Here is a 25,897-nt window from a genome sequence, read left to right as displayed (position 1 = left end):
GCCAAAGGGCTGGCAGAGGCTGGGGGGGGGCCGAACGGCCTGTGCCTGTGCGGTGATTCTCATCAGGTGGCTGAGAGGACAGCGTGAGCGCCTGCAGTAACCTGATTCTCCCACCAGAGTGCAGTGTGGCGCCGTCTCTCTCCTAGTCTGCTGTTGCCATGGGGATCAGTGCGCGTAATCGAGCCCGCGTCGTCACTGACGCAAACAGATCGCGCCGGAAGTGCCTGGTGTGGCGCTGGAAACGTGCTGTGGCCGGGAGACGGAGGGGAATGATCCGGGGGCCATGGCGAGCCCCGCTGTACACTTCAAAACAAAGTGAGTGTGAGGCATCTCCCTCCAACAACATCCACACCATCCCCTCACCCTTCCTTTCAGACCCCATCCCCCCCTCGCCCCCCCCTCGTCCCCCCCCCCGTCCCCCCCTCGTCCCCGTCCCCCCCTCGTCCCCCCCCCGTCCCCCCCCCGTCCCCCCCCGTCCCCCCCGTCCCCCCCCCCCGTCCCCCCCCCCGTCCCCCCCCCCCGTCCCCCCCCCCCGTCCCCCCCCCCCGTCCCCCCCCCTCGTCCCCCCCCTCGTCCCCCCCCTCGTCCCCCCCCTCGTCCCCCTCGTCGCCCCCCCCCTCGTCGCCCCCCCCCTCGTCGCTCCCCCCCCCTCGTCCCCCCCCCCTCGTCCCCCCCCCCCTCGTCCCCCCCCCTCGTCCCCCCCCCCTCGTCCCCCCCCCTCGTCCCCCCCCCCTCGTCCAGTCCCCCCCCCCCAGTCGCCCCCCCCCCAGTCGTCGTCCCCCCCTCGTCCCCCTCGTCCCCCCCCCTCGTCTCCCCCCCCCCCCCAGTCGTCCCCCCCCCAGTCGTCCCCCCCCCCTCGTCCCCCCCCCCCCCTCGTCCCCCCCCCCTCGTCCCCCCCCCCCTCGTCCCCCCCCCCTCGTCCCCCCCCCCTCGTCCCCCCCTCGTCTCCCCCCCCTCGACCGTCCCCTCGACCGTCTCCCCCCCCCGACCGTCTCCCCCCCCCGTTCCCCCCCCCCTCGTTCCCCCCCCCTCGTTCCCCACCCCTCGTCCCCCCCCCCTCGTTCCCCCCCTCGCCCCCCCCCTCGTCCCCCCCCCCTCGTCCCCCCCCCCTCGTTCCCCCCCCCTCGTCCCCCCCCCTCGTTCCCCCCCCCCCTCGTCCCCCCCCTCGTTCCCCCCCCCCTCGTCACCCCCCCCTCGTCACCCCCCCCTCGTCCCCCCCCCTCGTCCTCGCCCCCGCCCCCCCCCCCCCCCCCCCGCGTCCTCGCCCCCCCCCCCCCCCCCCCCCCCCCGCGTCCTCGCCCCCCCCCCCCCCCCCCCCCCCCCCCCCCCCCCCCGCTGTTAATGTGGAAAGATGTTGCCTTGTACTCTTGAGAGTGATGGTCTAAATGATTTGTCACTGTGGGGTGAAGTGGAGGGAGGCTTCTGTATAATGGCCACATGGTTTCTTCTGAGACTACACTGTTTACAAAGATAGAAAATGGGAAGGAAGGCACAGAAGATAATAGACCATCTCCTTACATCTGTAAATTATAACTATGGTGATGTGAATGCAGTATGGATATTCTCAAGTAGCATACCAGGTGGCTTCCAATGGCCCAGTATGGTGGTATGGGCCTGGGCCTAGCAGGACAGTCTGCCAGTGTGGCAGTCTTGTCCAGGAAAGGCAGTCTTGGTATGGGGTGGTGTTCTTGTCCTAGCATGGAGGTCTTCAGCGGTGGCTTTTGGGTTTTCCAGAAGTCCTGTGTCAAGGTCTAGTCCCAGCATGGAGGTTTTGGCCTGATTTTCCAGTGTACCCTAAACCCAGGAGTTACTATTTAAACTGTGATAAATTTTTACTTTTTCTTATGACTTCTGTCATAAATTTAGATGCTGTGTTATGGCGACTTACAACTTGTCATTGTATTTCTTTTGTAAAAATGCATGTGACAATAAATTGCTGATCTATCCTGTTTCTGCATGGAATGTCCATATAGATTTCCTTGCAGAGTTTATACATATATTATTACATAGCCAGGCACAATGTAAAGTATAGCATAGATGTCTAGGATAATTCAATATTCAACAGATTGTGGGTGAAACTTGGATACTCACCCAACCTTTAAGAAATTGTGGATAATGGGCTGGATTTTAATCATTCAGACTTTCTTACTGTAGAGGAGGGTAACAAGGTATCAACAACTTAAAACATTACTGTTTAACACAAGTGAAAATCCATTTGGGGCACGGGGAGTAAATTGTAAATGCCTCTTCACTGTGGATCTCACTAAGAGCTCTGATTTTAAGCCTGAGAAATACTGTTGTCATGGGCTTTCTGGAACCTTGGCGTGGAGGACTGGATTGGACAAACCTAAACATCGCACAACACCAGGTTATAGTCTAACGGGTTTATTTGGAAGTACTAGCTTTCAGAGCTCTGCTCCTTCATCGGTAACTAGTGAGGCAGGATCATAAGACACAGAATTTATAGCAAAAGATCACAGCATGATGCAATTAAAACAATATATTGAACAAACCTAGATTATCTTTCATCTTTTAGAATGGGTTGCAGGTTTTGGTTCATTAATATGTAAATTCCCAAGCTTCTTTTAAGTCACATTCTCGAGATAATTTAAGGTGTTATGGTCCTGCCCCACTAGGTACCTGATGAAGGAGCAGTGCTCCGAAAGCTAGTGCTTCCAAATAAACCTGATGGACTATAACCTGGTATTGTGTGATTGTTAACCTTCTGGAACCTGTCAGATTAAACAAGGAAGACTTATGTTGGCAGAACTTGTTCTGGCAAGACTTTGGTTTGCAATTTGTTTCAAAATGCATATCATTTATTTGCATTTTCTGAGATGTGACGGTCAAGGAAGGAGGTGAGGGAAGACAGGTCTGCAGTGACCTGACCATCCTTGACAATGTTCCCCCACTTGGCTGTCTCACAGGAAGGTCATTTTCCAGAAGGTTACATCCATAAAGTCAGGAAGTATAGGATACAGGGAGATTTGGCTATCTGGATTCAGAATTGGTTGGCCGACAGAAGGCAGAGATTGGTTGTAGATGGTAAGTATTCTGCCAGGAGGTCAGTGTTGAGTGGGGTTCCGCAGGGCTCTGTTCTTGGGGCACTGCTCTTTGTAGTTTTATAAATGACTTGGATGAGGAGGTTGAGGGGTGGGTTAGTAAATTTGCAGATGACACAAAGGTTGGAGGTGCCGTTGATAGTATCGAGGTCTACTGCAGGCTGCAGCGCGACATGGACAGGATGCAGAGCTGGGCTGAGAAGTGGCAGATGGAGTTCAACCTGGATAAATGTGAAGTGATGCATTTTGGAAGGTCGAACTTGAATGCTGAATATAGGATTAAAGACAGTGTGGAGGAACAGAGGGATCTGGGTGTGCAAATACATAGATCCCTCAAAGTTGCCACCCAGATGGATAGAGTTGTTAAGAAAGCATACGATGTTTTGGCTTTCATTAACAGGGGGATTGAGTTTAAGAGCCATGAGGTTTTGCTACAGCTCTACAATTCCCTGGTGAGACCGCACTCGGAATATTGTGTCCAGTTCTGGACGCCCTACTATAGGAAAGATACAGAGGCTTTGGAGAGGGTGCAAAGAAGGTTTACCAGGATGCTGCCTGGACTGGAGGGCTTGCCTTATGAAGAAAGGTTGAATAAGCTTGAACTTTTCTCTCTGGAGAGAAGGAGGAAGAGAGGAGACAAAATAATGAGAGGAATAGATAGAGTCATTAGCCAGAGACTTTTCTCCAGGGCAGGACTGACTGGTACGAGGGGTCATTGTTTTAAGATATTAGGGGAAGGGTATAGAGGAGATGTCAGAGGGTGGTTCATTACGCAGAGTTGTGAATGTGTGGAATGCGTTGCCAGCTGTGGTGGTGGAAGCAGAGTCATTAGGAACATTTAAGTGACTGCTGGACATGCACATGGACAGCAGTGAATTGAGGGGAGTGTAGGTTAAGTTATTTTATTTTACATTAGGATTAATCCTTGGCACAACATCGTGGGCTAAAAGGCCTGTTCTGTGCTGTACTTTTCTATGTGTCAGCAACTGTTTGCACTCCTGATGAGTTGACTGGGAAGCTAATCCTCTGCCTGCATATCCTAGCTTCTGGGCGGATCGCTGCCTGGGAGCTGACACAGTCTTGAGGAGCAGCAGCAGCACATGATGGATGAGGGCGAGCCTGCTACTACTACTGCTGCTGCTCCTGCTGCTGGAGGCCTTGCTGGTCCCTTCGTTCCTGGTTAGAACTGGAGAGACGGCTCCCAGATTGCGGTGAAAGTTGACAAAAGGGAAGTACTGATTAAAGGCATAAAAGAGACTCCAGGGCGTCAGACCAAACCACTTGAAATGATTTCCGAAACAAGCTCTTCCCCGAACAAGTTCTGCAAGCAAACGTCTTCCTGATGTAATCTGACAAATTCCCGAAAGCCCGTGACAACAGTACTCTTGTGTTTGAAAGCAGCGTTCCTAGTTAGAATAGCAGCAGTGCTTTTACAATAGTCAGACTCACCTGGCCCATGGGAAATTCCCCTTGTGTTAAAGATTGAAGAAACATTGAAGAAGCAAAGGTCAGCTAGTTCCTACTCTTTCCTGTCACACCAGCCATTACTGGTGTTTAAATGGGTTGCCCACTCAGCATGGCCAGTTAGAATTTCCTGCAACATAGATCTGGTTTTTCAGTCTGCTACACTTGAAACCCTGCCAGTGGAGCTGAACTGTGAAGAGCTTTATCCCTTGTGTCTGGCCCAGGTTACATTGTTGATTAGCAGTGCAGGCGTGACTGAAAACTAGGAAATGAATAAGGCCAGGCAGTGATGTCTGTGATTGCAGCAACATGCCCTTGCTTCTGCCATCTCCATTTACTAATTAAGCCATTTGTTTGGCAGTTTATGGCCTCTGTGTGCATCTAGTTACATGTTTGTTCTCCTGACATATCAGGTTAAGGAAGATCATGTGATAATCCATATGATATAATCAGGAATAGAATGTAGGAATTAAGATGTTTTTCTGTTTGATCCTTGAACATATTTTCAATTTCTTTGCAATGTGTCAGGCAAAAGGATTCTTTTCATGGAATAATTGCCGACGTGCACAAAATATCTGAAGTAAACAGCATTCCTTAATGGTTTGCGGAAATCCTATTGGTCACATAGTACAACTGAACACAGTGGAAGAACAGAAGGCTGTGTTTTTATATTGCTGTAGACATTTGTGTTTGTTTTTAAAAATAGAGTGAAAAGCACCTTTTGGAGTTCTGTATCATAAAATGAGCAAGAAGGAGTGCCCAGATAATTGACCTGAACCTTACAATTACGCCCACAATTTAAATTCCTTGCAAGTACACCACTTTAAGGCTAAAATTAGTTTGCTTTCCCCTGTTAATAGCATCATAGAATCAAAGTTAAAAATCACACAACACCAGGTTATAGTCCAACAGGTTTAATTGGAAGCACACTAGCTTTCGGAGCGACGCTCCTCCATCAGGTGATTGTGGAGGGCTCGATCGTAACATAGAATTCTGTGTTACGATCGAGCCCTCCACAATCACCTGATGGAGGAGCGTCACTCCGAAAGCTAGTGTGCTTCCAATTAAACCTGTTGGACTATAACCTGGTGTTGTGTGATTTTTAACTTTGTACACCCCAGTCCAAGACCGGCATCTCCGAATCATCATAGAATCATACAGCATGGAAATGGAGCCTTCAATCCAATCGGCATTGTTTCTCTCAAATGTAAGATCTTGGTAAATTGCTGCTTCCTCTCTCAGTTGGGTTTAACTTAATTTTTAAATCTCTTTCAGCTATGCTGTTTCCAGCAAGATTAAACCATTTTACAAAGGAGGAAAAGTACAGGTATCTTTAATATATTGCAATTTTTAAATAAATACTTAAGCTTTTAATTATGAGTAGTATAATTGCTACCAAATATTGAAATGAGGGTTTCTGTCGTGCAATTTTGATATTGCTGTTTCATAAATGTGACTTTACGAGATAACTGAAAATCAATGATTTGTTCAAGATTGATTTTATGGTTTTACTTCTGCATTTTAAGACCCAGATCCATTCTTTTGAATTCTGCTTAGCTTACCTTTACATCTTGTATTCTATCTAAAACAGTAGTAAAACAGAATGTATTCCTGACCAGTTTGTGTCCAATTTTGGGCTTCCATTGTCCATTTGGAGATGGAAGCATCTTTGCTTTGTTTTGACGCGTTTACTTCAGCCTGTTCTATCATCACAGATAAATAAAGATGGAACGTACATGTTCTGTACTTGTGGAACGAAGGTTAATATCGTTGATATCGGAACAGGAAAGGTGACAAGGAGTATTGAACAGGTACAGAATTACTTCAGTATGAATGCTTGTAGCTCCTTGTGCTGCTGCTGAGGTCTTCTAGTATATAATGGGGTACAATCCAAGGCCTCCCACTTATGTACCAGGAGAAACATTCCACACTATGCCATTGAGGGGCTAAGTGTCTTATTGTGAGTTCTCCCCACCCCTCACCTCAAATGCATGCCCCTGGTATTAGATATTTCAACCCTGGGGAAAAAGATTCTAACTGTGTGTCCTATCTGTGCATCTCATAATTTTATAGAAGTCTAACAAGTCTCTCCTCGGCCTCTGCCGCTGCGATGAAAACAATCCGAGTTTTTCACGAAACTCATCCTCTCCTCGTCACCTTAGCGATTAAGTGCTGAGCAAGAAGGTCAGTTGGGTACTTTCTAGGGTGGTTCAGTGGTTAACACTGTTGCCTCACAGCGCCAGGGACCCGGGTTCGATTCCAGCCCCAGACAACAGTCTGCGTGGGTTTCCTCCCACAGTCCAAAGATGTGCAGGTTAGTTGAATTGGCCATGCTAAGCTGCCCTTAGTGTTCAGGGATGTGTAGGTTAGGTGCACTTGTCAAGGGTAAATGTAGAGTAATAGGTTTGGGGAATGGGTTTGGGTGGGTTACTCTTCGGAGGATTGCTATGGACTTGTTAGGCCGAAGACCTGTTTCCACACTGTATGGATTCTCTGAATCTATGATCGACTGCCAAGCTGTTAAGACTCTTAAGGAGTCAATTAAAGACAATTTAATGCATTGAACTTAGAATCTCTCCAATCCCCATCTTGCTGTGGTAACTAGTTTCCCAACTTGGAAAGCATGGTTGTCCTGACTACAGGGTGAGGGCCTCTGGTTGCCCCTATTGTGATCAGTGAGGGTCAAGGGTTAGCCTGTGAAAAGCCATGCTCTTTACAATTGTACAAATTTATGAATTTCCTTCCACGATCTGTTGAGTTGAAAATTTTCTGTGATTTGATGTCATCCACAAATGTAGAAATTCCTCTGACAGAGGTCCCCAAATCTAGTGTTAAATTCTTAAATTTATAGAGTTTTTTTAAAGATATATTAGAGACCTAAGGGGCAACGTTTCATTCAGCGGGTGGTACATGTATAGAATGAGTTGCCTGAGAAAGTGGTGGAGGCGTGTACAATTGTAATATTTAAAAGGCATCTGGCTGGGTATATGAATAGGAAAGGTTTGGAGGGATATGGGCCGGGTGCTGGCAGGTGTGACTAGATTGGGTTGGGATATCTGATCGGCATGGATGGATTGGACCGAAGAGTCTGTTTCTGTGCTCTACATCTCTATGACTATGAGTTAGAAACCAGGAGTGTAACAGACAAATATTTCATATTAAGACTTTCAGTGAATGGAAAATAAGTGACCCAACCAGACTGGACTGATCACTATCTGTGATAACTGATGATAGAATAAATTAGACAATGTGGGTGATTGAACAAAAACTTAGTTGGAGTCAATTTTTCAACTTTTTTCCACATTATATACAGAGGGTAAAAACTCAAGCTGGTTTCACAAGTGAATTTTGTTTTGCATTGATTAAGATTTTCCTGCTTCTTTTTCTTGCAGGAGGATCAAGAAGACATTACCTGCTTCAGTATCAGCCCTGATGATGAGGTAGTTATTGGGAACGTAAATGCTTTCATTCTTCTGAACTATCATTTATATACAAAGATGTGATTTTCCACTGTGGTCTGACATTGTTAAGTCTATCATTTTATACAATATGCTACATTAGCACAGACATGTTCGTGCAATCCTGCAATACATTACACCAGCTGCAGATCAAAACTTTCCAAAAACTGAAAGATTGGAAGCAACTGATTAATTATGATCGATCGGTAGACTGTTTAGAAGAGCTCTGATGTAGAGTCATCTCGACTGGAGCTTGCTCTCTCTCTCTCATGCACACGCGCTCTCTCGCTCTCTGTCTCTCGTTCTCACTTGTGCTCTCGCTCTCTCTATCTGTGAATGCTGCCTGACCTGCTGTGATTTCCAGCATTTTGTTTTCAGCACAGATTCCAGCATCTGCGGTGTTTTGTTCCAACCCATTAGAAGGTTTGCTTGAGAGGGATGACAGAGGACTCTTTTTCTCACTAAAAAAACAGAGGAGATGAAATGCTTGAAACTCTCAACATATCCTCCACCCAGTGACCACTGTCACTAATTGTTCATTTGCTGAGACAAAAAGCTGCAAAGTGACTCAGTGCCATTGCGAAGTGGTTGCGAACGTTTGAAGCTGCACATTGCTTGGCCATGTTCAGCTCAGTTGGACGAGATCTATTCAACGTGAACAGAAGCTCAATAGTGAGATGAAGCAGGGTTGGTAAAAGGTGCAGAGAAAATGCATTGACTTCCATTGACCAAGTTTGAAGACTGAGATGTGACTTAATTGAGGTGTGCAAAATGATGAGATATTTGGATAGAGTGGACAGGGAAGACCAGATTTCTCTGTTGGAGTAGTCATTGACCAAACGCACAGATTGTTGAAGGATTAGAGGAACAACATACAAAACAAGGTAAATGAGCTTGTAGTGCAGATTGAAATTGGCAGATACAATTTTGTATACTTCAGAGATGTAGCTACAAAGGGATTAGAGCTAGGAACTAAACATGCGTGCACGGTGGCTCAGTGGTTAGCACTGCTGCCTCACAGTGCCAAGGACCCGGGTTCAAGGCCCGCCTCGGGTGACTCTTTGTGTGGAGTTTGCACATTCTCCTCATGTCTGTGTGGGTCTCCACCCACACTCCAAAGGTGTGCAAGTTAGGTGGAATGGCTGTGCTAAATTGCCCTGGAGTGTCCACGGATGTGTAAGCTAGATGGGTTAGCCATGAGAAATGCAAGGTTACAGGGATAAGGTGGGTGGCGGGTTCTGAATGGGACTTCTTCAGAGGATTGGTATGGACTTGAGGGCTGAATGGCGTCTTTCCACACTGTAGGGATTCTACGATAGATATCCTATCAAAAGGGCAGGCAGATAGTCAAAGGGGGCATTGTTGCCTCGTTAATGAGAAAGGAAATTAGATCGATAGCAGGAAGTGATATAGAGTCGGAAGGCGTTGAATGTGTATGGGTAGAGTTGAGGAGCATGAAGGAGAAAATATCCTGATGGGAATAATGCACAAGCCTCCTAGCAGTAATCAGGATGTGGGGAAGAAAATAAATCAGGAAATAAAAAGGCATGTAAGAAAGGCATTATTACAATAATCATGGGGAATCCAAAATGCTGATGGATTGGGGAAATCAGGGTTGGTGACAGATTTCAAGGAAAGAAATTTGTGGACTGGCTATGAGATGGATTTTTTTGGAACAGCTTGTGGTAGGGTCTCCTACCAATTCTAGTTTTGGTGATGTGTAATGAGGCAGACTTGATCAGGGAGCTGAGGGTGAAGGAACCCCTATAGGGGGCAGTGACCATAATGTGAGAGAATTCACCCTGCCGTTTCAGAGGAAGAAGCTGGAATCCGATGTAATGGCATTGAGTAAAGGTAACCACAAAGACTTGCGGGAGGAGCTGGCCAGAGTTGATTGGAAGGGAAAACAGTGGAGCAGCAGTAACAGGAGATTCGGGGGGAGGGGGGGAGTAATTTGGGAGGCACAGCAGAAATTCATCCCAAGGAAGATGAAACATACTAAGAGGAGGAGGAGGCAATCATGGCTGACAAGGGAAGTCAGAGCTGGCATAACCACAAAAGAAAAAAATATACAATATGGCGAAGGTTAGTGCGAAGCCAGAGAATTGGGAAGCCTTTAAAAACCAGCGGAAGACAACTAAAAAAGCAGTAAGAGAAGACTGAGCATGAGAGTAAGCCACCTAGTAAGATAAAAGAAGGTTGCGAGTTTTTTTAAGAATGCCTCAAAGGTAAGAGAGAGAGACAAGAGTGGACATTGGACCACTGGAAAGTGAGACTGGAGAATTGGTGATGGGGAGCAACAATTGACAGAGGAACTGAATAAGTACTTTGTCTCAGTTTTCACAATGGAAGACACCAGTAGCATGCAAGAATTTCAGGAGAGGGAGTTTGACCCCACGCCACAACTAACCAACAGAGTAAACAACATACTACGGAACCTTAAAAAAAAACAGACTAATAACCGGGATTGACCTACAAAGGATGAAACCGGAAAGCGACTACACCAAGATTTTACAAGTGACCCAAAGTTTACAAACCAGGCATACCTCTTAGACCCATTGTAGCACTGCTGGGAAGGCCATCACATAAACTGGCAAAAGAACTCCAACAAAAACTAAAACATCTGATCAGCGGTTCCAAACAGTCCAAACAATCATCACAGGAATTCCAAAACAACATCAAGAACATAAACACAGACAAGGATGAAGCAATGGTCCCATTTGATGTAATGGCACTGTTCACTTCAATTGACAAAACTCTCGCCAGAGAGACAATAGCCAACCTTCTGGACAGGCAGAACTGACAATATGACGGGGAGCATATCAACAAGGACCGCACACTCAAACTACTAAACCTGTGCTTGAAGACACATTCACCTTCAACAACTAAATATATGATCAGATCAATGGAACCACCTATGGGCTCACCCATCTTTGGGCTCATAGCAGAAGCAGTGATGCAATGATTGGAACAAACAGCCCTCCCACAAATCCAATCTGAACTCTGGATCCAATACGTAAATGACACTTCTGTTATCATTAAGAGAACAGAAATCGAGAACACACATTGGATCATCAACACCATACTGGCAGGGATCAGATTTATGAGAGAGGAAGAAACCAAGAACCAACTCCCATTCCTGGATATGACGGTAGAAAGGACACAGAGCAGGGAATGCACCACAAACGTGTACAGGAAAACCACGCATATCAACTAGGTCCTGAATTACAACAGCAACCACCCAAACACACAAGAGAAGCTACATTCGCACCCTGTTCAAAAAGGCTACAACGCACTGCAGCACTCCCGACCTATGAAGGGAAGAAAAAGAACACCTCTACAGAGTTCACCAAAACGAATATCCCCGCAACTTCATCCGCAGATGTCTAACAGACAGACAACACAATGAGGACATGCTACAACCTAACTCACTAGCCATGCTACCTTATGTAAAAAAGCATTTCGAAACTAACAGCCAGACTTCTCCACCCACTGGGATCCATGACAGCCCATAAACCGGCAGCCACGCTCAGACAACAACTCACCAGGACAAAATACCCTATACCCATCATGTGCAAGACTAATATAATTTACAGGATTCCATGCAACGACTGCATGAAATACTGTATAAGACAAACAGGCAGACAACTAGCAGTCCACAACTACGAACACCAACTAGCCACTCAACACCATGACCAGCTGTCCCATACACACAGATGACAGGGATCACAAATTTGACTGGGACAACACAACGATCATAGTACAGCCAGAGAATTCCTAGAAGCAGGGCACTCATCCATGGACTCTATCAAGAAGTACATTGACCTAAACCCAATATTCTGGCCACTACAACGAGCAACCGGAAGCAGCAGGAATGGAGCCAAATAAATACCAGAAGACACAGTACAGCAGTGCTTCACAGGAGGCTCCACAGCATTGAAGCTGTCACCTAGACAGGGGATGAAACGCCTGCAAATCAGCTTCCCAGCTCAGCAAACATACCCACAACCACGGCAACCGGCACCCAAGCTACACACCTTTACACAAATTTTGAATTTCACGAGAGTCGGGGCAGAGGTGAGTGTAATGGCCATCACTGAGGAGACGGTACTGGGGAAGCTGAAAGATCTGAAAGTGGATAAGTCACCTGGACTAGGTGGACCATAGTCCAAGGTTCTGAGAGAGATAGCTGAGGAGATCGTGGTGGCATCGATGGTGATCTTTCAGGAATCACCAGCGTCAGAGAGGGTTCCAGAGGACTGGAAAATGGTGAATGCAGCACCCCAGTTTACGAAGGGAGGGAGGTAGAAGACTGGAAACTATAGACCAGTTAGCCTGACCTCAGTCGTTGGTAAGATTTCAGAGTTTTGTTATCAAGTACAAGATTGAGGATTACTTGGAAATGCATGGTAAAACAGGACCAAGGCAGCACGGCTTCATCAAGGGGAGGTGGTGTCTGACAAATCTGTTAGAATTCTTTGAGGAGGTAATGAGCAAGTTAGACATAGGAGAGCCAATGGGTTTCCAAAAGGCCTTTGACAGCTGCACAGGAGGCTACTCAATAAGATGAGCCCATGATGTTAAGGGCGAGGTACTGGCATGAATACAGGATTGGCTGACTGGCAGAAGGCAGAGAGTGGGGATAAATGGGTGTCTTTCAGCGGGTGACTAGTACTGTTCCACAGGGGTCTGTGTTGGGACCACAGCTGGTCACATTATACATTAATGGTCTGGACGAAGCAACCAGGGTCATTGTTGTTAAGTTTGCAGATGACGCAGATATAGGTGGAGGAACAGCTTGTGTTGATGATGCGGGGAGGCTGCAGAAGGACTTGGATTGGCTGGGAGAGCAGGCGAAGTAGTGGCAGATGGAATACAATGTGGGAACGTGTGAGGTTATGCACTTTTTATAGGAAGAACAAGGTCTGGACTATTTTCTAAATGGGGAAAGGCTTCGGAAATCTGAAGCACAAACGGACTTAGTCCAAGTTTGGGATTTGCTTAGATTTAACATGCAAGTTCAGTTGGCAGTTAGAAAGATGAATGCAGTGTTAGTGTTCATTTCAAGAGAGATAGAATACAATAACGTAGGTTATTGCTGAGGCTGTACAAGGCTCTGGTCAGACCATATCTGGAATGTTGTGAGTAGCTTTGGTACCAGTATTTAAGGAAGGGTGTGCTGGCGTTGGAGAGCAGCCAGAGGGCGTTTACAAGAGTGATCCTCAGGATGAAAAGCTTGTCATATGAGGAGTAGTTGAGAACTCTGGGTCTGTACTTGATGGAGCTTAGAAGGATAGGGAGAGGATCTGATTGAAACTTAGAGAATACTGAAAGGATATAGTGGGCATGAAGATGATGTTTCCGCAAGGAGGAGAGACTAGGATCTGAGGCACGGCCTCTGAGTGAAGGGATGACCCTTCAGAACTGGGATGAGCAATTTCTTTAGCCAGCAGATGGTTAATCTGTCGAATTCACTGCTGCACAGGGCTGTGGAGATCAGGTCGTTGAGTGTATTTATGACAGAGAGTTCCTAATTGATAAGAGGATCACGGGTTATGGGCAGAAGGCAGGAAAAAGAGATTGAGAAATTCTCAGCCATGGTCGAATGATAGAGCAGACTCGATGGGCTGAATGGTCTACTTCTCTTATCTCTTATAATCTTATGGTCTTGTTACATGAGGAAATCTTTTTTTCACCCTGAGGGTGGTGACTGTCTGGAATTCACTGCCCAGTTTGAGCTGTAAGCCCTCAAATTGTTTGAAAGGAGTTTGAATCTGAATCTGCAGCTGACCAATTGTAGTCAGCAAGGCCACGGGCCAAGTGGTAGAAAGTGGGATGAGAATGGGTAGCTTGTTTTCTTTCAACTGGCTCAGATCCAGCAGGTTGTTTGGCCATTTTCTGTACTGTAACCTTTCTCTAGTTCTAATGTCAGTGCAGTTTTACCATTGGAGAGAAAATCTGAGGTCTTTGTGTTCTTTTATCTCCTAATTTCATAGTCATAAAGCATGGAAACAGACCCTTCGGTCCAACCAGTCCATGCTGAACATAATCCCAAACTAAACTGGTCCCACCTGCCTGCTCCTGGCCCATATCCCTTTCCTATCCATGTACTTACCCAAATGTCTTTTAAACATGGTAACTGAACCCGCATCCACCACTTACTCTGGGAATTCATTCCAAACACAGACTACTCTCTGTGTAAAAATAAAAATGACCCTCATATCTTTTTTAAAATCTTTTTCCTCCCACCTTAAAAATACGCCCAGTAGTCTTGAAATCTTCACCCTAGGGAAAAGACACCTACTATTCACCTTAATATACCATTCATTATTTCATAAAACTCTATAATGTCTCTCTCACCCTTGTATGTTCTACTGAAAAAAGGCCCCAGCCTCTCCTTATAACGCAAATCCTCTGTTCCTGACAGTATCCAAGTAAGTCTTTTCTGAACCCTCTCCAGCTTAATAATGTCCTTTGTATAACAGGGAATATATTTATTCTTTCTATTTCAAGCAGACAAGACTAGCCAACTTTAATTTCACCTACAAAATGGTGGCACTGAATTCTATTTGGGACTCTTGAGCATATTTCTCCATGTTAGAGTCATAGTGATGTACAGTACGGAAACAGACCCTTTGGACCAACTCGTCTATGCTGACCAGATATCCCACCTAATCTAGTCTCAGTTACCATTACCCGGCCAAACCCTTCCTAATCATAATACACATCCAAATGCCTTTTAAACGTTACAATTGTACCAGCCTCCACCACTTCCTCTGGCAGCTCATTCCATACACGTACCACCCTCTGCAGGAAAAAGCTGCCCCTTAGGTCTCTTTTATATCTTTCCCCTCTCACCCTAAACCAATGCCCTCCAGTTCTGGACTCCCCGACCCCAGGGAAAAGACTGTCTCATGTTTTTCATGATTTTATAAACCTCTATAAGGTCACCCTTCAGTCTCCGATGCTCCAGGGAAAACAGCCCCAGCCTGTTCAGCCTCTCCCTATAGCTGAAACCCTGGCAACATCCTTGTAAATCGTTTCTGAACTCTTTCAAGTTTCACAGCATCCTTCTGATAGGAAGGAGACTAAAATTGCACGCGATATCCCAGAAGTGGCCTATCCAACATTCTGTATAGCCGCAACATGACCTCCCAACTCCTATACTCAATGCTGTGATCAATAAAGGAAAGCATACCAAACGCCTTCTTCACTATCCTATCTAACTGCGACTCCATTTTCAAGGAACTATGAACTTGCATTTCAAGGTCTCTTTGTTCAGCAACACTCCCTAGGACCTTACCATTAAATGTATAAGTCCTGCTAAGATTTGCTTTCCCAAAATGCAGCACCTCGCATTTATCTGAATTAAACTCAATCTGCCACTCCTCAGCTCACTGGCCCATCTGATCAAGATCTTTATTGTACTCTGAGGTAACTTTCTTCGCTGTTCACCATGCCTCCAGTTTTTAAGTCATCTGCAAACTTACTAACTATACCTCCTCTGCTCAGATACAAATCATTTATACAAATGATGAAAAGTAGTGTACCCAGCACCGATCCTTGTGGCACACCACTGGTCACAGCAATATCTTTTGTAGTTCTGCTGATTCATGGAATGAGTTACTGTGAGTTACATTATGAACCACATGAATTACATCGCTGCATTGCAGTCTGAATGATATGAATTACATTGCTATGCCTCTGATGTTTAGATTTTCTGCATTTGGAGAGCACTTCTCTGATCCACAGCATCCTGATCTTGGCCCACTAGGGGTCAAGAATCAAAAGTTTGGAAGACCCTGCTTTAGTCCAATATCAAATCAGTGTCATGCGTGGTAAACAGAAAAGATCCCACTTCCACTTGCTCTGGGATGTTGTCTTTGGCACCTTTATCCCTCTGAATAAATTTTTAATCCCAATTCCCACTTTTTCACCTCATGCCATGTGTTTAAGTTTTTGCAACAGTCCCCTGTGTCAAAATTTTCCAGAAGTCCATACATTCCCATTCCCACTATTTATCATATTTGCCACCTCCTGAAAATCTTTGTCAAGTGTGATGCTTAATATTATATGTCTGTGTGTTGCTTGGCAGATATTGGTGACAAGTAGTCGTGCTTTACTCCTGAAACAGTGGGATTGGAAAGAGAATGCTTGTACACGTACTTGGAAAGCTATTCACACTAGTCCAGTGGCGAGCATGGCTTTTGATTCTACCTCAACGTTATTGGCTACAGGTATGAGACTTACCTTGATGTATTGTCTCTAACTCCCTGAACTTAGTCTATTGTGACATGCAAAAGGATGCCATTGGTGAGTTTGTAGGTTGTGATGGGATCAACTTGATCAACTCTTAAAGGCTTGTGAATTTGTAGAATTCATTGACCCAGCATCCAACGCATTCTGGGGTGTTGAGGAAGTTTAAGGATGAGAGAGACAGATTTTTAATGAGTAATGGGATGAAGGGTTACGGAGAGTGGAGTTGAGACCCAGATACGATCTGCCATTGTCGTATTAAACGGTAGAGCAGGCTCAAGGGGCTGAATTGTTTGCTCCTTCTCTGAGTTCTGATGTTACATTTGACTGGAAATGCTTCTCAGGGGCTGCCATGAAACCATCGTGGTTTGTTTGTTGACTTTTGCAGGAGGATGTGATAGCACAATCAAGATTTGGGATGTCATCAAGCAGTACTGCACGCACAATCTGAAGGGTTCCTCTGGAGTGGTTCAGTAAGGAAAATTTAACTGTGTGACTTCATATTAGAAGCTGGCCATTGTAATCAATGCTGAGTGTAGGTAAACAGAAAATAAGAAGCTGTGGAGTTGCATTGTAAATTTAAAACGGCAAAGATGTGCTTGCTCCAATCTTTGCTGGGTGAGATGGTCATAGAGAAGCTGGTAGCTTGCGTTGATCCTACTTTCCTTCTCTTTTAGTGAGACTCACTCTCTCTTTGCAGCTTGGTTGAATTTCATCCTGACATATCACGTCTTCAGCTGTTTTCCTCTTCGATGGACTATAAGATACGGCTCTGGAACCTCAGCACCAGTAAATGTATGATGGTGCTGGATGCTCACTACAGCACTGTGACTTCCCTGGCATTTACTTCAGATGGAAATACACTTGTCAGGTACTGCAGACATTAGGGACAGATTGGTTGTAATATATCGTCTAATGTGACTAATCCTGTGTTTTAGATGAATGTTTAGGATCCTAGATGATAGTTTAGATCTCCTTTGTTTGCCTTCCCTTTCCACTGTGGGCAATGTAGTTGTGATTCTCGATTGCAAAGAATCTGAAGTTCATTTTACCAACTAAATCATCAATATGAAAGGGAGGCTAGTACTGTGTTACATGAATTTGAAGGTCAACAAACCTTCTTAACAGAGATTCAGCCAAATACTCCAGATTGAACTTAGTTATGAGCATAATACAACGCTTTACTTTATACAGCTCCGGCCGAGATAAAATCTATATTGTATGGGACTTGAAAACATACAAATCAGAGAGAACAGTTCCTGTGTATGAGGTGAGTTGAAATTATAGTTTCTGAAATTGACACTATTTTCAAAACTGGAAAGGTTTAAAAAAAAATCCTTCATTTATGAGTCATATATGCTTAGCTGTGCCTGGCTGTTTAAGCTTTGGTCTTGTGATTTTAAGATGCCACCAGAGGTGCTTAAATTAGAGTGTCATGAGCTGATTGTCAGATATTTAAAATCTTATTGGAAATAAAGTGGAACAGCCACAAAATGGTAATACAGAGCTCACTGCCCCAAGTTACAGGGTATTAGCTTTAGAGTGTAGCTCTTTTTGTTTTCCCCTTTCTGATAATAGCATTCCATACTGCAACAAAAAATCCTTAGTAACTCCTCCTGATTTACTTTTAGAAGTGTCGTAAATATTATTCATTAGGGAAAGACAGGAGGCGTTTGCTTCAGTAAGATCTCTCAAATGGCATTGCAATGATTGATTAATTAATTGTGGTTTCAGTTGAGTGAGCAACATTGGCCAGAGAATCTCAGCAATGCAAAAACAATTTGATTTGAGAAATGGCCAGCAGCGGTTATAACAAATTTGAGATGGCTATCCATCGACAATAACAATCGCCTTGATAAGTCTGCTCCATGCTCCTTACATAACGTTGATTGTGTCAGGTACCTGAAGATGCAGTATTAGTGAGACATTGCGCATTTCATGCAAAGTTCTTCATCCAAAATGTCAATGCGGGTCATGTCGTGCAGTAGGTAGTGTCCCCACTGCTGGCTCAGGAGGCTGAGGTTCAACTTTCCCCTGCTCCAGGGGGTGTGTTACAACATCTTTGAATGGGTTGATTAGAATACATATGGTTCTAATTGTTGATTCCATCATTTGAACTTGAAGGTGCTGAATCTCTCTCCTTGCCCATTTTGACACTGAAGTGCAGATTGGGCTCTATTTTTATGGTATGGTGTATGATGACTCCTTGCATGCACCTTCCACTGAAGATATGAAGTACCATATCTGACATTTCGTAACAGGCTACAAACCGGGAGAGAGCGAGTGTGTTTCTGCAGTGGCAGTGGGCTACGTGAGATGGTCTAGAGAAGGAAGGATGTCCTGTACTTGCATTGGAGAAGGACACCACCTCCCACTCCTGTCCTTCTCTCCTGCATCTCTTGGTGCTGTTATGTCTGGCTCTGTGTCCTCCTCCCAGTCCTCATTCAGACCAAGACACTCATAGGAGGTTCCATGACCAAACACATCCTTTCTCTTGTAGCTGTCCAATAGATGAAGTTTCATTATACCCTTTTCAGATGAACCCCTCAAAATCTCTGTAGCAAGTGTGCTAGAACATTGGCGAAACATGAACAAAGCATCCATAAAAATTCCCAGAGTTCTCTTCAGAGCTTCAGTGGCTCGTAAACCTGAAATGGTGGCTAACCTTTCCCAGTGACTAGTAAATATGAAATGGTGACTAACCTTACAAGTAGTGTGTGAAATCCATATTAATACCTTGTCTACTCCAAAGCAGCTGGTTAGGAGAGGGTGTTAAGGGCAAACTCTGGCCAGCAAGTTACTCTGCAGTCTCTTTGTTGGGCCCCAGCAGGTATTTGAAATGGCAGTCAACACTTTTACTGCACGTCTATACAGCATTCTCCCTGTGTGCTTCAATTCCTTTTCCCAAATGGTGTCATGTGATGAACACCGGCTAAATTGACCTTCCAGTTCAAGATGGTCATCTCAGGGAAGGTCTGTTAGTTCCTGAATGAGCTGTAAAACCAAAAAAAATCACCGTCACTCCCAATAAGTGGATGGATACTGTCCAGTTGTCCTGTATGTATCCACTGCTATTGCTCAGTTTTCCCACTAGGTGGCTTACTTGTGACGTTTGAAAGACATCTGTCTCATCCTGAGCACAGATTTCTCTTTATCTACTACTAATATTAACCCTGTGGAGAAAAAAATATATAATCCATTCCCGATTGTTCGGAAACCATTTAAAGTTTCCTTAGGCTGTAACATAGTTCTGCAAGAGCTTTTCCTCCAATACATTAGATTTCTAAGAAAAAGATTTTCTGAACTGCTCTGTAACTTCTTGAGCAACTGTTTCTAATCCCTCACTGGTCTTCTAATGTCCTTGTAAATTTTCTCTGATTCATGACAGACTGTGGAAGCAGTAGTGTTACTACCGGAGAATGAAGATTTCACTGCCTTGGGAGTGACGGGCAAAGAACCTCACTTTATCACAGCAGGCAGTAAAGGTAAATACCAGGCATGTTCCTGAACGGTGGCCAAACCAAACAGTTAGCTTGTTTCGGAAAAGCTATTCCATGATTTAAAAAAACACACTTGCCATCGGAACTGACTGCAGTCTACTCAAGGTGCTTGTTTCGTTCAAACTGTAGTGGATTTATCAAGAAGCCCACTGTGCTCCAAAAGCTATCAATATTTTGTGTTTTGAAAAAAATGCCATGATTCTCAAAGTGACAGAAGTTGTGGTACCCAAATGAAATTATATCAGATTAAACAATTAATGATCTAGAGTAGTTCTAGAAGTTGTGTGCTTATTGTATTTTATACACGATATTTGATTATAAGTATTCTAGAGTTGTACAGAGTATATTTGTTTATAATATGAATCATCGTACTCTGCTGAGTTGACAGATTCAGATTTCAAGCTTTAAGTAGTTTGTTTTTGCCTGAAATCTAATTTTAAAACTTTAATGATCTGCATTTCTAATATTATAAATTTTACTTTTTGGTGTTACTTCTTTCCTTTAGAAATCCCTGTGATTGCCTCCCTGGTGGGGATGTGTAGAGCTTTGGATTTGTGATTTCCCATGTCCTTTGCTTATATTACAGACAAAGTCCCCCTGTTTTAAAGCAACTTTGTTTCCCCAGCATTCCAGACATTTTGCAAGCTTTGATGTTTAATTATGCCACAATATCCAAGTACTGAATGAATCTACGGATAGAATCGCTCCAGTGCGGAAAGCGGCCCTGTGGAGAGCATCCCGCCCGGACCCACTGTCCTGCCCTCTCCCTGTAACCCTGCATTTCCCATGGCTAACCCACCTAGCCGGAATGTGCAAACTCCACACAGATAGTCGCCTGAGGTGGAATTGAACCAGGTCTGCTAACCACAGAAATGTAAGAATCAGGACTGAATTATATTTGCATGACACGGTCCAATTATTTCCTCCTCCCCCACTTTTAATTCCATTTCCCCTAAAATGGCACTTGCTTAGCCCTCTCGAGGGTGCAACATTACAGCAGGTCATGGGTATAATATTACCAAAGCAGAGGAGTGGTCCCATTTAGCTGAGAGGGGGAGCTTTCCTGTGACTTTACCAAAAGGAACCTTGAACATTAAGTACCTTTTGAACTGGACTAATCACGCAGGGCCTGGAGAATGGGGTGTAAGGGCCATCATTCTCTGCCACTGGCTCTGGCTCTGATGATATCATTGGTGGCTTTACTTTACATCACTTGAGCCTGATCTAGGTGTTACAGTCTGGAATTCATGGACCATCTCCCAAGCACCCACCATCCCTCTGCATCTCTTTCTTCCTTTTTTGTGTTTTGAATATTAACCACTACCCCCCTTGCAGCCAATCACAAGTTTACATTATGGGCAATGCAAGCTACCAAACATGCGGGAAAGCAAGAATGGATTAAATATCTCACTTTCTTCTAAGAGCCACTTTGTTCTATGTTTTGTTTACTACTTTGAATTTCTGCTTTTTTGGTTCTGTGCCTATGTTTTTAACTTCACCTCAAAAGCACCTTTGCATATGTTTCCAAATGAGAAGGTTGATGAGTGATGGGTGTGATGGCTGATATTGCTTTGTTTTTCATTTGCATTGTGTGCTGGCAACCAAGGTGATAAACCCGATGGCAATTCCTCCGTCAGTGCTGCCAGTGATTTTTAACCTTAATGACTTCTTGATTATGTCGATTGTATTTTAAATCTCGTAATTTCTTCTAAAACACGCGAAGGGATCCTCCGAGTTTGGGAAGCTTACTCTGGAAGATGCGTGTACTCACAGTGTGTGCCTGGTAAACTTCAGAAAGATACTGAAGGGGATGCGGATGAGCAATCTCTGACCCACTGTGCCATTGTTCCAGCAACGCAGAAACTAACCACAGTAACTGCTGAACACAATATTCTCACCTATGACCTATGCACTTTGAACCTTACGCGCCAGGTGAGTAGAAAATTTAAATCAAATCCTCTCCCCCAAACCCTACTTAGCTCAGTAAATGCCACTTAGCAACAACAAAAGCGTGCACTTCAGAGGCTGATTGTGGTTAGACATTCCAAGGCTCAAGAGCTATTATCTCCATGGCGTGCATGCGGTTTGATTTCTCTGGTATTCCAGCTATACATACTTGGCTGCTTTCCATGTGAGCTGCTGGTTCCTGCAGTTGTACAAGTGATCATTCAATCTCTACAGTGTAGATCCAGGCATTCGGCCCTATAAGTCCACACCGACCCTCTGAAGAGTAACCCACCCAGACACATTCCCCCTACCCTATTACTCTACATTTACCCCTGACTACTGCACCTAACCTACACATTCCTGAACTCTATGGGCAATTTAGCATGGCTAATTCACCCTAACCTGCACATCTTTGGATTGTGGGAGGAAACCCACGCAGATGCTGGGAGAATATGCACACTCCACGCAGGCAGTTACCCGAGGCTGGAATTGAACCCGGGCCCCTGGCACTGCGAGACAGCTGTGCTAACCACTGAGCCACTGCGTCGCCCTTAACTGAAGAATAAATTTAGCTCTTCTGGTATGGATTAATTTCATGTGATCTGCATTGGAAGAATAACCTCCTTAAAGCATAAAACAGTTCAGGGAAAGGAGTCTGATATTTACTGATTTTCGTTTGTGTTTTACTGGATATTTCTCCCATCTCTTTCACCGTTTTTTCACCAATGATAATTGTCAATGTTGGTATCATTCAAGTCCCATTTGCCAGCACTCGGTCCCTTACCCTTTTATGCTATGGCTTTTCAAGTGCTCAGCTAAATACAACTAAAATGTCCTGAAGGTTCCCGCCTCTACCAGCCTCCAGGCCTTGACTTCCAGATACCCACAACCCTTTGGGTGAGGGAAAATAAGTCAAATCCCCTCTGACCCTCTTGCTCCTTACCTTAAACTTTTATGTTCCCAGGTTATTTATCTGTCAACTAATGGGCAAAGCTTCTCCCCATCTACCCTGTCTATGCCCCTCGTAACTTAGTGCACTTCAATCATGTCTTCCTCAGCCTTCTCTGCTCTAAGGAAAACTACCCTAGTGTGCCTTCATGGCTGTAACTCAGGAAACATCCTGGTGAACCTCTTCTGCACCATCTCCTGTGTATTCACATCCTTCCTATTGTGTGATGACCAGAACTACATACAGCACTCCAGCAGTGGCCTAACTAATGTTATATACAACTCCTTCATAATCTCCTTGTTAATGTGTTCAGCCCCTTGACTAACAAAGGCAGAATCCATTTTGCCTCCTTAGCCACCTGCTTCAAGTACTTGCACACCAAGGCCCTTTGATCCTCTGTGTTTCCTGCAGTCCTACCTTTCAATCTGTACTCCCTTGCCTTAAAACACATCACCTCATGCTTTTCAGAATTAATTACCACTGCTCTGCCCATCTATATTGTCCTGTGTCTAAGGCTTTCTTCCTCACTGCTTACAACACCATCAATTTTTGTGTCATCAGCAAACTTACTGATCACACCTCCTCCAATCATGTCTAGATCATTAACGTATGCAGCAAAACAGCAAAGGACCCACCACCGACTGTTGAGAATAGTGTCAATTCACCTCACTGTACAGTCACCTACTGCTACATTCCTTGTTGTTCCCTCAACTTGAGTGACCTCCTGTGCTGTGATGCCATCGTTAGTTTGCACATCCAGCCCTCAGACCCCAATCTCATCAAGGAGACCGAGAGAACCTCAGACCACCTGGGCAGTTGCTGAGGCTGAATCTCCTGCTTTCTGGGTCCTTTACCTGCTTCATGCTCTGTCACACCCTCCTGTCCCTGTTCACTGATCAAAGCAGACCGTTTCCTAAGTAGTAGGACTGTCTTTTGGCACAAAGAATGCAGGTAACATTCCCTTCCTGATGTCTGTAGTTCAGCGTCTAGCTCACAAACTCTGAAGCACATCTAGTTGAACACTTACTGCAGACATGTTTGTCCCAGATCACAATACTGTCCAGTCACTCCCACATACTGCAGCCGTGGCACATCAGCTGAGCTGCCATTTTTAATGAGCTTTAATTATTTAAGTATTATTCACTTACTTTTTATACCTTTTAACTTTACCACCAATTTATGTACGATGTTACAATTTAAGAACAGAAAAGATATTGACTGCCAACCAGATTCAACGAACAGCTGGCTTACTTCTTCACAGAGCCAGTTCCAATCAGTTCCAATAAATCTAACTTTGTCTTTGACTGCCTACCATGGGAGAATCTCCTTTTGCTTGCTGCTCTGGGTGATGCTGACTGCCTGTCTTAGGGGTTTTCTCTTACCCACCTCTGCAGGTAATGCTGACTACCTTATTAGGTTTCCTCCTGTTAACTACTCTTTTCAAGAGACTTCTACCAGAGAGTTTCCACAATTTTCAAAACCCCAATCCTCTTTAAATATTTAACTGTATCTTTTTTCTCTGCACCATTGCTGGAAGTCTTCATTTTGCTTGCTTTTGGTATTCAATAAAGTCAGTTATCAATTTGATAAAGTTGGGAGTTCCTGTTTATTTCAATATGTCATACGTTGCTCCATTGCCATGCATGCATGTATCCCAACTTCGTTGGGAAAGATCAGATGGGGTTTGGATATTGGGGAAAGTCAGGGATCGGAGTGGGAAGGCCAATGGATTGGTCACCACAGTGTGGGGAGTTGAATGCTCAAAGGTTGTAGGAAGTCGTGTGGAGGTTGTGATGGATTAGTGTGGTTCTGAGGGATGCTTTTCAAGACCTGGTGAAAACACTTGCTTGTAGGTCAGGAGGAGCAGTGCTCTAAGTGCATTTGTTAAAATGTAAAAAGAAAAAAACTCATTCACTGGATGTCCACGTCGCCAGCATGTCCGAAAATGTGAATTTGCCACTCTCTGACAACATTTTATAGAGTCATAGAGATGTACAGCATTGAAACAGACCCTTCGGTCCAACCCGTCCATGCCGACCAGATATCCCAACCCAATCCAGTCCCACCTGCCAGCATCCGGCCCATATCCCTCCAAACCCTTCTTATTCATATACCCATCCAAATGTCTCTTAAATGTTGCAATTGTACCAGTCTCCACCACTTCCTCTGGCAGCTCATTCCATACACGTACCACTCTCTGTGTGAAAAAGTTGCCCCGTAGGTCTCTTTTATATCTTTCACGTCTCCCCCTAAACCTATGCCCTCTAGTTCTAGACTCCCTGACTCCAGTGCAAAGACTTTGCCTATTTACACTATCCATGCCCATCATAATTTTGTAAGCCTCTATAAAGTCACCCCTCAGCCTCTGACGCTGTAGGGAAAACAGCCCCAGCCTGTTCAGCCTCTCCATATAGCTCAAATCCTCCAACCCTGACAACATCCTTGTAAATCTTTTCTGAACCCTTTCAAGTTTCACAACATCTTTCTGATAGGAAGATAGGAAGATATTCCAACAGTGGCCTAACCAATGTCCTATGCAGCCGCAACATGACCTCCCAACTCCTGTACTCAATACTCTGATCAATAAAGGAAAGCATACCAAACGCCTTCTTCACTATCCTGTTGACCTGCGACTCCACTTTCAAGGAGCTATGAACCTGCACTCCAAGGTCTCTTTGTTCAGCAACACTCTCTCGGACCTTACCTTTAAGTGTATAAATCCTGCTAAGGTTTGCTTTCCCAAAATGCAGCACCGTGCATTTATCTGAATTAAACTCCATCTGCCACTTCTCAGCCCATTGGCCCATCTGGTCCAGATCCTGTTGTAATCGGAGGTAACCCTCTTCGCTGTCCACTACACCTCCAATTTTGGTGTCATCCGCAAACTTACTAACTGTACCTCTTATGCTCGCATCCAAATCATTTATGTAAATGACAAAAAGTAGAGGACCCAGCACCGATCCTTGTGGCACTCCACTGGTCACAGGCCTCCAGTCTGAAAAACAACCCTCCACCACCCTCCTGTCTTCTACCTTTGAGTCAGTTCTGTATCCGAATGGCTAGTTCTCCCTGTATTCCGTGACATCGAACCTTGCTAAGCAGTCTCCCATGGGGAACCTCGTCGAATGCCTTACTGAAGTCTATATAGATCACATTTATCACTCTGCCCTCATCAATCCTCTTTGTTACCTCCTCAAAAAACTCAATCAAGTTTGTGAGACATGATTTCCCACGCACAAAGCCATGTTGACTATCCCTAAT

General features: G+C 44.9%; 1 protein-coding gene across 1 annotated transcript in view; it reads left to right on the top strand.

Annotated features, from left to right (window-relative positions):
• Positions 1 to 212: 212 nt before the first annotated feature.
• The window catches only part of LOC122560567 (transducin beta-like protein 3), a 60,009-nt gene continuing 34,324 nt past the window's right edge, over positions 213 to 25,897 (top strand). The window contains exons 1-10 of the mRNA XM_043711324.2: positions 213 to 315; positions 5,802 to 5,853; positions 6,242 to 6,337; positions 7,919 to 7,966; positions 16,080 to 16,221; positions 16,629 to 16,713; positions 16,941 to 17,111; positions 17,435 to 17,510; positions 19,629 to 19,725; positions 21,464 to 21,672. Coding sequence (XP_043567259.2) covers positions 284 to 315; positions 5,802 to 5,853; positions 6,242 to 6,337; positions 7,919 to 7,966; positions 16,080 to 16,221; positions 16,629 to 16,713; positions 16,941 to 17,111; positions 17,435 to 17,510; positions 19,629 to 19,725; positions 21,464 to 21,672 — 1,008 coding nt within the window. The 5' untranslated portion in view covers positions 213 to 283. The remainder of the gene's footprint in view (positions 316 to 5,801; positions 5,854 to 6,241; positions 6,338 to 7,918; positions 7,967 to 16,079; positions 16,222 to 16,628; positions 16,714 to 16,940; positions 17,112 to 17,434; positions 17,511 to 19,628; positions 19,726 to 21,463; positions 21,673 to 25,897) is intronic.

The sequence above is a fragment of the Chiloscyllium plagiosum genome, unplaced genomic scaffold (genome assembly GCF_037043375.1).
Source record: "Chiloscyllium plagiosum isolate Xiang-an unplaced genomic scaffold, Cpla_swu_hap1 HiC_scaffold_20, whole genome shotgun sequence".
NCBI lineage: Eukaryota > Metazoa > Chordata > Chondrichthyes > Orectolobiformes > Hemiscylliidae > Chiloscyllium > Chiloscyllium plagiosum.
Note: the sequence above shows the minus strand (reverse complement) of the source record. Positions and strands in the feature narration are given on the sequence as shown.